General features: G+C 59.4%; 2 protein-coding genes across 5 annotated transcripts; one reads left to right on the forward strand and one right to left on the reverse strand.

Annotated features, from left to right (window-relative positions):
• Positions 1 to 190: 190 nt before the first annotated feature.
• RNF126 (ring finger protein 126) lies at positions 191 to 8,478 on the forward strand. Its single transcript, XM_030233738.2, has 9 exons — positions 191 to 362; positions 2,998 to 3,056; positions 4,301 to 4,364; positions 5,205 to 5,449; positions 5,979 to 6,047; positions 6,131 to 6,200; positions 6,415 to 6,508; positions 6,911 to 7,026; positions 7,241 to 8,478. Exons 1-9 carry the CDS (start codon positions 288 to 290, stop codon positions 7,391 to 7,393), a joined length of 945 nt encoding a protein of 314 aa, XP_030089598.1. The 5' UTR covers positions 191 to 287; the 3' UTR covers positions 7,394 to 8,478.
• Positions 8,479 to 10,075: 1,597 nt separating this feature from the next.
• FGF22 (fibroblast growth factor 22) lies at positions 10,076 to 14,515 on the reverse strand. Of its 4 annotated transcripts, none has more exons than XM_050985968.1 (3): positions 13,634 to 14,515; positions 10,883 to 10,982; positions 10,076 to 10,637 (listed from the first exon to the last, which is right to left on the reverse strand). In XM_050985968.1, the coding sequence occupies exons 1-3, from the start codon at positions 14,484 to 14,486 to the stop codon at positions 10,412 to 10,414; spliced, it is 1,179 nt and encodes a 392-aa protein (XP_050841925.1). In that variant the 5' UTR covers positions 14,487 to 14,515; the 3' UTR covers positions 10,076 to 10,411. The 4 variants fall into 4 exon arrangements, with proteins under 4 accessions (XP_050841925.1, XP_050841926.1, XP_050841928.1 ...); XM_050985969.1 differs by having other exon boundaries at positions 10,076 to 10,634; positions 13,634 to 14,514; XM_050985971.1 differs by having other exon boundaries at positions 10,076 to 10,634; positions 10,879 to 10,982; positions 13,634 to 14,513.
• Positions 14,516 to 15,147: the final 632 nt, after the last annotated feature.

Consider the following 15,147-nt stretch of genomic DNA (forward strand, 5'->3'; position numbering starts at 1 on the left):
GAGCCCGGGGAGGAGGGGGTGCAGGAAGGACTGGGGGGGGTTCCCGGAATACAGGGGGGTTCCCGGAATCGATGTTCCAGTCCCGCCGCTTCCCCGGCCACGCCCCATCTCCTAATATGGGCAAATCACGCCCACCACTTAATATGCCAGAAGCTCCGCCCCTTAACTAGCCCCGCCCCTCAGCCCTTCTACCCCTCCGCGTTTCCGCCACGCGCTGTCCCCTGTCCCCCCTCGGCCGCCGTCGGCGCCGCGGCGCGCGCGGGGGGCGGGGCCGGCGGGTAGGGAAGATGGCGGAGGCGTCGCCGCAGCCGGGCCGGTTCTTCTGCCACTGCTGCTCGGCCGAGATCGCCCCGCGCCTGCCCGTGAGCGGGGCACCGGGGAGGGCCGCCGGGGAGGGCCGGAAGCGCGGGCAGGGCCGGGCAGGGGCCCCGAGGGGGCGGGCACGTGGGGGCGAGGCCTGAGGGGCCCAGGGGGGCCTGAGCGGCCGGGAGGCGGGGGCTGCCCTGTGGGGCTCCGCCCGTGGCACCGGGGTTCGGGGGCGTTGAGAGGGGCTCGGGGAGGTGTCCGTAGTGAGGGAACGAGGCTGCGGCGGCGAGGGAAGAGGATCTGCCGAGGGAACGGACCAGCCTGGCCGAGGGGCAGCGGCTGGGCGAGCCGCGGCGGGGGCGGTGCGGCGGGAAGGGCCCTGGGCCCCGGTCCGCCCGGATGGGGGCCCGCGGCGGTTCGACCGCTCCGGCCGCCCCACGGGGAGCCGGGCTGGGCCGGGAGCCCGTCCGGCAGCACCCCCCGGACCCAGCTGTGACCCCCCCCGGCCCGAGCAGCCTGATCCCATCCGGTGCCCGGTGAGCAGCGCGGGGTGTGGGGGTTTCTCGGTGCTCTTTCAGGAGGTTTAATGAACACGACAGAAGCCCCGCGGTGGGGGCGGCTGGGGCGCAGGGAGGTGCACGGCAATATGTAGGCAGAAGTGCTGTGTAGGCACCTGGGCAGGTGCTTTAATCACGCACCAAAATCCGGTGTGTGTGTGTGAAACTTCTCTTGCTGTGGGTGGAAAAGAAGTGTGAGCTGTTAGGGAGGATCTGGTGGATCAGTTGTTCCCCTGCTTGGCCTCCTGAGATGTTAAATATGATTTGGAGAGTGCTGCTGGTCTCTTTATCCTGATACTTTTCACAACATCTTGTCCCAAAAGTCATTGATGGTTGCTGGCACTGAACTTAAAAAGCCTGTGAGGACAAGCAGAGCTGTCCCTGCCGGGGCTCGCTGCTTTTGTGACCTGTGATTTGTCCTTTTGCCCTCTCCTTTGAGCTAGGGTGGGCCATGCTGGAGCTCCCAGCTCGTGTGTAAGAGTGAGGGCAAACTCATTGAGCTGAGCACACGTGGTGTGGGCAGGAGCCAGGAGGTAACCCAGGAAATCTGTTCTTTATTTCTGTTCAAACACCCCGTGCTGGGCTGTGCTCACATCTGGTTGTGTGCCCTTGGCTGTGCCAGCTGGGCCCTCTTGGCCAGACTGGGCCAGGCAGGGAGTGGGTTCTGTGTTTGGGGGTTCAGATCTGTGAGTTCATGAGCTTGTTTTGGGGATCCAGGTTTCCCTCAGGTTTCACTCACCATCTGCAGGCACAGTAACCAGCGCTGCCAAAGGAGGGACTCAAACAGCCCGAGAAACAACAAACTTTGACATTTGTGTTGTTCCAGCTGCAGAGGAATGTGCTGATCCCTGTGCTGGGAGCTGCCTGTGAGCACATAGACACACACACACAGCAGTTCCCTGGGGCAGGGTGCTCAGGCCACTGTCACTCACCCTCATGCCAGTTTGTGCTGGTGGGAAGCAAAACAGAGTTCTTTTGGCAGGGGGTTTCATGGGCTGCAGTCCCCTGTGCTCACCCAGGAGACGCTGAGCTCGGGACCCTGAGCTCAGACCTGGTGTCAGTGGTGCAGGAATGGTTGTTCCACAGCAGCAGACAGGCAGTCCTGTGTGGGAGAGGGAGCAGCCTCCTCTCCCAGTCTGCTCCTGTATCTCCCTGGGCAGACAGGGCACATGCAGGGACTCCAAGCTGTGCTCCTTCCCTGGGGCCTTATCAGGGTAAGCTGTGGGGGCCAGAGGAGTGACCCCAAGGGCCTTATCAGCAGCCTCAACTCCTTGGGGGAATCCCTCAGTCTGGCTCAGGGCTGTGCCAATTCCAACACAGCAGCAAAAGGAAGTGGCATTATTTTTAGAAGCTCTTAAATGCCTTCTGTGCTGAGCTTGGCTTTGCCAGCACAGGGATTTGGGGTGGTGTGTGCCTGCCATGGGGCAGGGCATGGGGTTGGCTCTGTGCTGCTTCTCGAGCACTGGGAAGTGAAACAGTTCCCTTTCAGGGTCTCCAGTGTTCTGGGCTGCTCTGCCCAAGACAGATTGTAGAGGATAAACTCCTCACTAACCCCAGGAATTGTGAGGAGCTGGCTGTCACAGGAGCTGCATTCAGCCTGTCTGTCCTGGCACACTCAGGGCCCAGGGGACTGGGGTGGTGACAGGTGTCTGTAGTGAGCTCTGGGTGTGAGAGTGTGAGATGCTGGCTGCACAGTGACCCAGAGTGTCCCTGTGGGCTGTGTGAGTGACAGGCACCATTCAGCCTCCCCGAGCACCACCACCTTGCAGAGTCCCTGCTGCCATTCCCACATTGTTTCCTGCTCCCCAAACACGCAGCTGGGCCAAAGTTTGTGGGCTGTTGTGCAGGTAGCCTTGGGGGTTTCACTTTCACTTCACTGGAACTGCATCAGCTGTGTCTGTACTGGGGATTAATCAGCATCACCCTCATCATTCTTAAGCTGAGCTCCCACAGGCTTAGGCTGAGCTCTGGCCTCACTGGCTCAGGACGGCAAATGTTGGGGTTTGGGGTCACAGTGGCTCTGGGACCGTTGCATGTGCTGAAGATGGCAAACTGCAGGACCCTCCCACCCTGTCACACCCTGCAGCTCTGAGGTGCCACCTCCTCCTCTCACCCAGTGTATCTTCTCCTGCAGGACTACATCTGCCCACGGTGTGAGTCTGGTTTTATTGAAGAGCTTCCTGAGGAGCCAAGGTAATGTGCTGCCCCAGGGGCTGGTGCTCCAGTGAGCCCAGGTTGCTTTGCTCCCTTCCTAGTTCAAAGGCAATGTTTGATATAAAATGCACCATTTCTATTGCTTCTGCCCCAGCTTTAGCTCATTTTTCCTCACTTTTGGAATACAGTGCTTTGTTGGCAGAGTTAACATCCACAGGCCAATCTGCCATGGCAATGCTGAGTGTCCAGTGTCTCTGCTGAGGGGTGGGGCAGGAATGGTTTGATTTAAACAAACATAAAGAAGTGGTAAGAAGGCTTTCCCTGTGCTGTGTGGTGGCTCTGACCTGATCTGAGTCATCAGGGCAGAGATAACCCCAGAGAGAGACCTGGGAATGGTGAGTGCATGGACACCTCAGTGAAAGTTGTGACTGTGTTGGGGATGAACTGCAAAATGTTGTGGCTGAGACTTTGGACTCTGCCCTGGAGCAGTGAGGTCTGTGTTTCTGTGCTGCTATGCTGCCACTGGTGGCAGAAGCAGCAGGAATGTTTTAAAATGTTTCTGTTGTGTTTGTGAGGCCCCAGCTGTGACTGACAGTGCAGGGGCCAGGGGCAATGGGTGTTGCTGCCTGCTGATTGTGGTGCATGGCCTGGGGCCTCTGCACTGAGCAGGTGATGTTTGGTTTGATCACCAGCCCTGGAGCCAGAAAATCCATGCTGGCTGATCCTGACTGTTTTGGTGATTCCCTGTGACTTTGGGAGAGTCACATAGTTGCTGAATCTCAACACTTTCGGTACCATGAATGCAAAGCTTGGTTCTGAGCAGGAAATGTTCCTACAGCTCTGAAAGCAGAAGTCTGACAACAGTTAGAGTTTTCCCAATATCCTGAGCTGTTGGGTTGCATGCCTCTGCAGTAGAGAAGTTTCTTTGATTCAAGATTAGACTTCTGTGTCTTGGGGTCACAGAGATCAGCGTTTGTGCCTTAAGTCTTCCTGGTGCTCTGGAGGATTAGCTGTGTTTGAAATGGATTGTGGGGCAAATCCTTGCTTGACATCATTCAGGCACTTCTCTGCAGCCTGTGAGATCTAATGGGGTAGGGAGAAATGGGGGAGGATGTGAGAAAATGAAAGGTTTGGGGAGGGAAAATTGATCTAGGCAATGAGAAAATCAGCAGCTGAGGGAAGACCAGGTTCTGTTGAGCTGCTTCTGCCCTGGGATGGGAGGGGGGCTGAAAAGCCTTGGAAGCCGCTGTGAGAAGATTACCAGTGCTCTTCATTCTCCATAGGAATGCTGACAATGAGACCAGCTCCTCCACGTCAGCCACTGATCAGAGCAGGCATCCTTTTGAGGTGAGCAAGTCCTTTCTCTCTTCCAACACCTTCTGCTTTGCTGTTGGATTGAGTATTTTTCCAATAGTGATTTGTATAAACGTTTCCCAGATCACGACAGAATTTGGAAAGGAGGAACTCATATCCTCCACATGCTGCTCCTGAAATCTCCACATACCATATTTTTGCTGTGTGTGTTACACAGGACCATCACTCATAGCTGATTCCCGTCGTGAGGGGGCTCAACAGGATTTGGAGAGAAGGATTTGGGTGTGTTGCTATGCAGTAGCCTCAGCTCGGAAGCAGCAGTGACACACCAAAGAGAAAGCAGGGAACTGTGATTATTTCTGCCTTTGTGTGCAGTTCCAGTGTCTGTTCCTCACTGAGCTGCTGCTGAGGGCGCTGGTCCCAGTGTCACCCCAGGCTGTGGGCAGCTGCTGGGACACCAGCAGTGCTTGGAGCTTTGATATCCCAGACTTTTAGGGGCTGTGATTTGGAACTGACCTTCCCATTTCACTACAAACTATTTACTCCTATCACTCACCCAATCACTCATATTAGAGAAAATATTAACACACGTGCATTTATTCATACAGCCTTTTGAACTGCTACTGCAGGTACGTCATGTTCCAATTAGAGCTGGCCATGAAGTGCACTTGGAGCAATGTCAGAGAGAGCAAACAAGTTATGGGTGTTTGGTTTAAGTGTGGCAGACTCCAAGGCTAGTGCTGGACTGCAGGGGTCGAGGTGGAGGCAGGCCAGCAGCATCTTTCTCCCCTTCTGAATTTTACCGAGCCGAGGGGAGCCAAGGGCTGTTCCTCTTGTCACAGTCTGTTCTCTGCATTCCCTCCCTCCCTCTAGAACGTGGATCAGCCCTTGTTCACCTTGCCCCCGGGCTATGGCCAGTTTGCTTTCGGGTTCTTTGACGACAGCTTTGAGTTTCCCTTCGGGTCCAACGTGCAGCAGCCGGAAGACAACCGGGACTCGGAGAACCGGCGGGAGCGTGAGCACCAGTCCCGGCACCGCTACGGCGCCAGGCAGCCCCGCGCCCGCCTGGCCACGCGCCGAGCCTCGGGCAGGCACGAGGGTGTCCCCACGCTGGAAGGGTGAGAACCACTCTGCCACCTCAGGAGGGAGCCTTGTTGTTCCTCACCTTTTCTCCTGGCTTATGGGAGCAGCATTCCCAAAGATCTCCAGCACTGCCGTGGGTGATATCTGTGTCCCACCTGAGCCTGTTGGGGTCTGTTGGGGGTGTTTCGGCTGGGTGGTGACATGGACTGTGCTTGGGAGTTTGTCCTGTAGTGGGAGAATATTCCCTAGTCATTGCCAGGTGTTGTAAAATTGTTGTACTTGCTGTGAGGGGAAACAGAAGAGAACACCAGACAGTGTGGAAGTGCATCCTCGGAGCCACTCGCCATCATGTCAGGAATTGTCCCCTTATGAATCAAACACTGAAACTTTATCAGTGGCTGATCACTCCCTAAGCTGCCGTTGCAATTGCTGTAGGGTATTTTTAATTGCCCCCAACAATGTGACAGTATTCAGCTTACTCAGCCTCTCCCTCCACGCTGGGGTGCTGGGCTGGGAGCCAGCAAACTTTAATTCTTACACAATCCTGGTTTTCTTGTCTTTCAGAATTATCCAGCAGCTGGTCAATGGAATTATTGCACCGACCACAATTCCAAATCTAGGCCTGGGCCCTTGGTGAGTTGGAGGATGTGCTGCTCTCTGTGACAGTGTCTCGTTGGTGCTCCAGGATGAACTCACTTGCTGTCCTTGCTCTTCAGGGGAGTCCTGCACTCAAATCCGATGGACTACGCCTGGGGTGCCAACGGCCTGGATGCGATTATCACACAGGTAAAACTGGGATTCACTGCAGTCCCCATCCTCCTGTGCAGTCCTGCAGGAGGGGCAGCACCTGTGGGGGTGTAGGGAATGAGGGGCTGGGGGACTGAAATGGGAAAGGATCCACAGTGTGGGGTCTAGGTGCCCCGGCTCAGGAAACGAGTGGATTCTGTGTGCTGCTGAGCTCACCTCTCTCTTCTGCCTGCCTGGCTGGTTGTTTTTCCAGTTACTGAATCAGTTTGAAAACACTGGACCGCCGCCAGCGGACAAAGAGAAGATCCAGGCCCTCCCCACCATACAGATCACACAGGAGCACGTAGGTACGTGTCTGCCCATGGAGCTGTGCACAGGGTGTAATGTTTTCTTGGGTGTTTGTACTTTGAAGCATAAAACATTTCAAAGTGGGCAGAGAGCTGAAGGGGCTCTGTTACACTCACACAAAAAAAGAGCAGTGTAGGCTGGACAGATTTGCCCTGGTGAGGTCGTGAGAAGTTCAGTGTGAATAGAGATGGAAAAGCAGAAGGGAAGGGAAGGATGAGGCACACCCTGGGCAGGGGGAGGTGGGGTGATGCTGTGGGGACTGCAGAGCACCAAGCTTTCCTCCTGACAGGGATGGAGCAGTGGTGGGGAAGAGGAGAGGGATGATGAGTGCTGAGTCTGGGGGCTTTGTGCATCATTCTCTCCTTTGCTCAGCTGGGTTTGGCTTTCCCTGTGCCATGCAGATTCCGGGTTGGAGTGCCCTGTGTGTAAGGAAGACTACACAGTCGGGGAGAACGTGCGGCAGTTACCGTGCAATCACCTGTTCCACGACGGCTGCATCGTCCCGTGGCTGGAGCAGGTGAGTGCCTGGGGCCTGCAGCACTGGGGGCTTTGTCTGGTCCTGCTCCCCTCTGTAAATATTTTCCTACCTCCATGATGAGGCTTGAGCACCAGCAGCCTGTGGTCAGAGGATGGAGTGTCATCCCAGCCCATTCCTCGAGTGCTGCTCCCCTGTTGTGTTTCTAATCCCATTTCCCCTATTTCTTGTTTTGTTTTTTGTCTGCTCCCCAAAGCATGACACGTGTCCCGTCTGCCGGAAAAGTTTAAGTGGACAAAACACTGCCACAAACCCCCCAGGACTCACAGGGATGAACTTCTCGTCATCCTCCTCCTCCTCCTCTTCCTCCAGCTCACCAAGTAATGAAAACTCATCGAACAACTCATGAATCTTAATGCACCCTCTGTCCCCGGGGCCCTTCCACTGTTCCCCTTCCCTCCCTGGCCACCACGAGCAGCCAAAGGGGCTTCCAGAGCAGAGCGAGGGGAGGGGACGAGGCAGGAGCAGTGCCCCCAGAATTTCCTTTTGATTTCTGAAGACACGGAGCCTCTGGGTCCTTCAGAGATGAGAAGCCTCAAGTTCTGTGATGAAAAAGGGGGGAAAGAGCTCTGTCTGTCAATAAAAACATCCTCTTTGCGTGGACTTTACCCATTGCAGTGCGAGGCTGCTGCGCTCCCCGGCTGGGAACCCCGAGGTGCTGAGCGAGTGGTTGAATCCCGAATGGAAAGGTTGTTTGTATGGGTTTGAATTTGAGATCCCTTTCTTTTATTTCTTTTGCTCCTCCTCCCCTTGGATACTATCTTTTCTGCTTTTGGAGATTGACGTCTAAAATGGAAGTATAAGGATGCTGCCTCCCCCCAGGATCACCATCTGGGGAGGACCAATAGCTGTCACTGAAACAGGAACTCTCAAGTAGACCCTGGGATCCTTCCCTGTCCCATCTCGAGTCCCTTTTATTTCTCTTTATAACCTCGCCCGCTGATACTCAACACTGAAAGGGGTTTTTATAATCTTAAATTATTACTGTTGTCAATAAATGGACATTTCAGCTCTGCGAGCCATTATGCATGATTTGAGGAAAGCTACAGGGTAAGCTCTGAGGCCACCAAGCTGTCCTGCCTTCCCCGGGCAGGCTGGGCCTCTCTGAGCCCTCCTGCGTGCTGGGAGTTCCGGTGGGAGCCACTGCCAGCCTGTGGATCACTGCACAGGTAGCCAAGGATCGCAGCTGGAATCATCCTCGCCTGGTGTTTTCTATTTTTTACACCTTCTTCCCCCTTACAATCCTGCCCCCCTCACAGCTGGGGCAGGCTGTTCTGCTGGGCCGACACAGGACTGGGTGTGCAGCAGAACAAGGACCAGCAAATCTCATTGTGACCGAGTAATTACCAGGAAAACAACATTTTGGAGAAAAAAAAATGTATTGCAAAGCTACTTAAAATAGAGCTGATTAAAACAAGGAGAGAGAGAAAAATATCCAGGTATGTTTGTGACTCAGTTTCTGTGACAGAGCTGGAGCTCGGAGAATGACAAGAATGTCACCAGAGAGGGCAGTGACTCCCTGCCATGTCCCTGCTTCCTGGGCCCTGAGGCATGAGAGGAGAAGCTCTCACCATCCTTCAGTGGGAGCCCCTTCCCCTCACAGGGACTTGAGGTGGTCAGGAGGTTTCCTAGAGGGCTGGGGGTCTGTGATGGTACCACATGTTGGGACTGCTCTGTGGCAGAGGCCAGAGCAGACAAGGGAGAACCTGCCCCCATGGGAGCTGCCAGGGAAGTGGGTGGAGGGTTTGGCAGTTTGGGGGGTTCTCTGCCTCTCCCTTGGCTTTTGGGGCTGCTGGGGAAGGTGCTGGCTCCAGCAGAGCTTGGGTGTCTCTTCTAAAGCAGCATCCATACCCCAGAACCTGACCCATTTCCATGAGCTTCCTGAGAAGAATGAACCTCCTTTAGGAGGGGGAAGGATGGTTTGGTCTTTCTTGAGCCATTTCAGAGCACAAGAAGTTGGTTTGTTGGAGAAAGTGTCACCAGCTGTGCCAGGGCCAGGGGCTGGCAGGGAGCGACTTGCCCGGACTGTTTTTCTTCCTCGGCTTGGCCGGGCAGTGTGGCGGCGCCTTTCATCTCCCAGGAGGGTTTATCTCAGGACTGGTGTGTCGGGGTTAATGGCTCATCCTCTGCCAGGGGTTGAGCCAGAAGTCTGGGCTGTTGAGGTGGGTGGCAGCAAGAAGGTCCCAGCTGAACCTGCACGTGTCCATCGGCTGACCCGACACCAAGGAAAGGCTTTGCTGTTTAGTCACCAAAACAAGACACCTGGAAAAACCTTCCCTCTCCCACTGTGTTTCCGCTGTGCCAGAGGGTTCCTGGCTGCCCCAGGTGCTTGGGGATGATTTCTCATGTGTGAGCAGTGCTCAGATGGGTTTTGAGTGGGCTGAGCAAAGTCCTGGGTGGGTGCATGGCAGGTGCTGCCCACCTGGCAGGGGCTCACCACAGTCACCACATGGTTAATACAGTGGCTGTTCCCTCTCAGACTCATTTGGAGCTGGTTGGGTCAGAAATGGAACGAGTTTGGTGGTTTTTGCTGGGGCCATTGCTCTGTCTGACGTGACAGTGACCGGGATGCTGGGCCTGGCCACAGCAGGCCTGAGGTGGTGCAGGGATGTACCCTGGTCAGGACGCTGAGGTGCAGGTGCTATTCCTGACCATGCTGCCCTCCAGGTGAGGGGCTGGTCCTCACCACTGTCCACTGTCCCAGCTGTGTTTTTGTTGGGGATGAGGATGCAGAGCTGGGCTGTAGGACTGACTGACACTGGTTGTGGCCAGGGACAGCCCTGAAGCTGTGTCTGCCTGAGGATCTGGGCTGGCTCCTGCACCTCCTGCTCCCTCCTTTGTGCCACTGAACCACCGTGGCTGTTTTCCTGCAGGGTTGGGGGGGGAGGTCAATGAAAAGCTGGATGTGGCAAAGGACCAGCTGGGCTCCCTGACAGTGGCAGCAGTGACACTGGTGGCTGCAGCCACAACCACACGGGAGCCAATCCCTCCCATCCCAAGCCAAGTTCACCATCAAAGCTCCAAGACCTGCTCCTGTTCCATACCATGAACACAGCTTTAATTGCCACGGAAGCTCGGACACAGACAACCTGCTGGTACATCCCAGCCCTGCAGAGATGCCATTAGCAGATCCTGGCCCCTGCTCCAGTGTTCCCCAACTGCACCACACCAGCGCTGTGCCAGGCTGTCCTGCTTTAGGGCAAATTTGGGAACAGTGGGAGAACCACAGCCCCGCACGGCTGAGTCTGAAGCATCTGCCTTCCACATCCCTCCTCTGCCATGCATTAAAAATAAAGCAATAAATAGCAAAAAATATATATGTACATAAATAAAATAACATTTTTGTTTGGTTTTTTTTTTTTTCTTCCTACAGGACCGTCTGGAGCTGCCCACGGCGTTCAGCTGACGAGCATGGGGAGGAAGTGTGTGGAGAGGTGCTGCCGGCGTGTCCTGCCCCCTCGCTGTGGCCGGCCCTTGCTATTGAGCGAGAGGAACATGGGGCGGCCGCGGTGCCGCCAGCGCAGCGACGCGTAGGTGTTGTAGCCGTTCTCTTCGATGCGCTCCGTGAATTTGCAGTTGGGGCTGAACTCCTTCTGGCAGGAGAGGGAAGGGGGTGAGGGGTGGCTACGCTCAGCTGGAGCCCCTCGGACCCCAAGAGTGGGGCGGGGCAGGACCCTGGCTCCTCCCTGGTCCCCTGGGGGCAGAGGGGCTTGGTGGGTGCAGTTCCCCTGCTAGGGAGCAGGTCAGGGCACGGGAAACCAGGACCCTGTTCCAAGTCTGCCCTGAGCCTCTGACTCTGGTGCAGTCCCTCCCAGGAGGCAGCGTCCGACCTACCGACCCGTAGAGCCTCCCCCGCTTGTTCATGGCCAGGTAGAAGCCGGTGTGCACCGCCCGGATAGCCACGACGCCGACACGCACCGACCGGATCTCAACGATGCCTGCGGGACAGGGAAGCGCGGCATGAGCCAGGGAAGGACAGGAGACCTCCCCGAGGGTCCCTGCCCCTGCTGGCTCTGCGGCCACAGTGTCCTTTCTAGAGGGAGGGACTTGCTGATTCTCATCCAGAGCAGCCAGAGGAACAAGGGCTGCAGCCCAAGCTGGGAGTGGGAGGAGGAACCTCTGATCCAAGGAAGGTTTGATCTTTACTCCTCTCCTCCCTAGGGTCCAGCCACTTCCCAGAAGCGGGAGCGATGCCAAGCACAACCTCGTGTGTGTCCTCCCCTCACTGGCAGCTCTGCCCGTTCGTTCATCCATCCCCAGCTTGCCCGCGGTGCCCCGGGGCCCTGACCCGCCTCCCGCAGTGCCCGGCCGGGCACACGCAGGGCACCGAAAGGGCCAAGCGCACATGGGGGTGGCAGCACACATCGTGTTATGGTGGGCAAAGGCACGCAGGCAGAGCTCTGTGGGGCAGGAATGAGCCAGGACAGTGCTGTCCATGAATGCCCAATTTCCCGGTGGTACAAGCGAGGAAAGCTGTGAGGACAAGCGGCCCCATTCGGGTGGAGGAGCACTGCAGGACATAAAGATGAGCCCGGGGGACGGCTGCAGCCGGGCTGTGAAGCCACAGCTGGGCTGGCGTGTGTGTGCCCCGACCGCCGAGCTCCGGCTCGGCCGCTAATGGGAAAGGCATGCGGTCAGACCAGCGGCTCTGGCACGGGGAAACACCCAGAGCATCATCGGGGCCTCTGGATTCCTGCACTGATTCCTGCACTGCCTCACGCCGGCCGGCCCGGAGCGCCGCTGCCCGCCAGGCACACGGCACAGTGGGAAGGGGAAGAAGGAATGTCCAGTGAGAGCAATGTGGGCAGGGCAGCAGGAAAGGGCTGGAGCCACAGCAGGATCGGCCACTGCAGGGGCTGCCCCGGCTGGACAGGGTGGGAGGACACACAGCGTGGGGGCTGCAGCCCCTGGGCGAGGGCTTTCATCAATCTCCCGGTATCGCTGGCATTTCCTGGGCATCACCTGCCTGCGGGAGGCTGGCAGCGGGCAGGGTGGACACAGGGGCAGCGTGAGGGCTCCCGAACGTTCGGCTCCCCCGGGGTTTTCAGCCCAACTGCATCGGTGCTGCCGCGGGAAGACACTGACAGGGCTGTGGAGGGGAAGGGCTGAGCGAATGCCTGTGAATCCATCCCACTTGATCACTGTCTGAAAGCCGCTGCTATTTATAAGGACTTGTGCTTTTCTAAAAATAACCCCCTTCTGTTCCCAGCGCTCTGGCCGGCTCTGCCGTCCTTTGTTTGCAGGTGCCTGGCCAGTACCTGGTCAGAGCCAACTCCCAGTGCTCCCAGTCTCATTCAGCCCCAGAGGGGTCTCAGGGAGGCTGGGGAAGATGCAGGCCTTGAGGTGGGGGAGTCCCTGGAAGATCCCCCGTCACCCTAGAGCTGCCAGTGGGGCTGGTCCAGCAGCTTCTGCGAGGGCTGTGGAGCAGAGCCCGCACCCAGCCCAGGCGCACACAGATAAGCAGAGTGAGCCTCGTGTACAGCCCGGAGCTGCTCTGCCTGCCAGCTCCCATGGCCACACCATCGAGGGAACGTGTTGGGGTGCTTTGTGCTGGCAGTGTGCCTGGTCGGGACTCCCGACAGCCTCCGACACCACAGGAGGGTTCCCTGGGCTGGGCTTGGCTGCCGTGTCGTGTGGCTGCTGGGAGACGTCCCTTGCTGGCCGGGAGATAGGGCACCCCTGCTGGACCAGGACATGGGCTGGGGGTGCTGCAGCCCTCCTGCAAACCCCAACACCCTGTCAGGGCATCTTTTTCAAGGCCCCCAAGATCCCCCTCCTTGCCCAGCTGCTGTCCTGCCAGCCTGGTGCTCCCATCCCTGTCCCAGGGGCTGGGACCCTGCACCCCGATGGACGGCTGATACCTGGGCACTTGCAGCCCTGGCTCTTGCTGAAGTCAGACAGTGACTGTCACGTCCTTGGGGACTCTGTCCCTCTGCCCACCCAGCTGTCCTGAGTCCCAGCCTGCTCTTCAGGCAGCGGCTGCTCCATGGGGGCATCCACAGGGATGTTCTGCTGTCCCACATCGGACAGATGCCCCATTCTGGGACCAGCATCACTGGAAAAGCTTCCTACATCCCCCTCCTCCTCCTCAGCCTTTTTCCCCACCAGTGTGTTAGTGGGGGAACGATCAGATCTTCCCGGTCCCTGGTCCCCCGGGAGACCCCCTAGGACACCCCAGCCGCTGGGAAAGCAACGCCGGGTGCCCGGGCAGTGCCCGCCGGTGTCCGCGCCCCTCTCACGGTTCCCACAGCGCAGTGACGGGGGGCGAGAGCAGCCGGCGCCGGTTGCGCTCCCGGAGCGCCGGGGGACAGCGGGGACAGCGGGCAGTCACCGCTCTGGCGCTCCCGGAGGACCGGGCACTTTGGCTGAGATTCCCCCAGCGGGAAGAGCCGCGGGCTCTCCGGGCAGGGCATGGGGGGTCCCGTCGCCGACCGGAGGCGCCTCCGTCCAGCCTCCGCCCCGGTCCAGCCCCGGCAGCGCCCGCCTCCGCCGTAGCCCCGGCGGGATCGCGCTCTCGCCCGCCGTGGGCGGGGGGCGGCCCCAGATCCCGGCTCTCCCTCGTCCCCGTCCCGGTCCCGTCCCCACTCACTGCCCGGCCGCTCCCTCCAGCGCGTTCCCTCCACGCCGCCGCCGCCGTCGATGCGCAGGAAGAAGCGGGTGGCGGAGAAGAGCCGCCGCCAGCGCACGTCGCCCTCCAGGTGCCCGTAGCTGCGGGGGGGCCGCCGGCCGGTCCCGGCGGCACTGCCCGGCCCCGGCCCCGGCCCCGCCAGCACGGCGAGTGCCCCGGCGAGGCAGGCGGCGATGGCGGCGGGGCCCCCGCGCCTCATGGCGGCGGGCGGCGGGCGACAGACGGGCGACGGGCGATGGGCCATGGCCACGGCGGCGACCGGCGACCGGCCCCGACGGCGCGATCGGCCGGGGATGGGCGGCCCGGGGAGGGGCGGTGGCGGCGAATGGGCGGGGCGGGGGCCGGGGCGGTGCCTCCCATTCATAAATCGGCGCCCCGACGGCTGTCCCGGGTCACTGGCCGCGGTCACTTTCCTACCACCGCGGGGACGGCACACTCCGGTATCCGCCGTCAGCCGCGATGGGCGGGCAAGGGACGAGCGCCTCGGGCACAGAGCGCCGGGTGAGGCGGAGGGCGCGGGGCAGCTGTGGCCCAGGACCTGCGGACAGTGGCGTCCATCTGCGGCCCAACCCGAGACACGCTGAGCTCGGGCCGGAGAGGCGCGGGTCAGCCGGGCTCCTCCGTGTTCCCCGGGCTCCGCCACCGCCCGGAGCCTCCGCCGCGTCTCGGGCTCCGCTCTCGTCCCGACCCACCCCGTCGGGGCCGCCGCCGCCGCCGCCAGGGGGCGCGGGCGCGAGCGCGCTGCACCATGGGAGCTGTAGTCCAGCGCGGCGGGACTCGCGCTCCCGGCGTGCCCCGCGGCGGGACTGCGCATGCGAGGGGACGCGCGGCGCGCGTGGCCCGGGGATGTCGCTGCTGAGGCTGCGGGCGGTGCTGAGGGGCCCGGGCGGGCTGAGGGGGCCCGGTGAGCGGGAACGGGAACGGGGGGGACACCCGGGCACCAGAGAGGCATGGAGGGACCGGCGGGGACACGAGGAGACCGTGACACAGCCCGATTGTTCTGACGGAGCTGGGCCGGGACGTCCCACGATCCTGAGCGTTCTCTGGGATACACCTGGAATATGGGAGGGTGTTTTTTGGGTCGTGAACACCCCGGGGATAGAGTCGGGGCTGTGGAAGTGCTGGGATGTTGTTACTCTCCAAAGGGCAGGTTCGGTGGCTCTGGGTCGTGTCCCAGCTGGGGGATAGCACCCACATGCTCTGGGGGTCTCAGGGTGCTGCCACCCCGTTGACAGCGCTGGGGTTTGTGGTGTCCCTGGGGTCGTGTTCCTTCTGAGCCTCTGGTTCCAGGGGGTTAGGTGTGGCCCTGTCCCTCCTGGGCTGCTGCTGAAGCAGCTGAGCTGAGAAACATCACTCACTCACTCTGTCCATGCTATGTCTAGCTAGGGCTATGGGGCAGAGTGGGGAACAGGGAGTGCTTGAGGGTGTGGAGCTTCCTCTGACTCCCCACCTTTGCATTCTTCATGGCAGGGATT

This window comes from Serinus canaria, chromosome 28, assembly GCF_022539315.1.
Source record: "Serinus canaria isolate serCan28SL12 chromosome 28, serCan2020, whole genome shotgun sequence".
Taxonomy (NCBI): Eukaryota; Metazoa; Chordata; class Aves; order Passeriformes; family Fringillidae; genus Serinus; species Serinus canaria.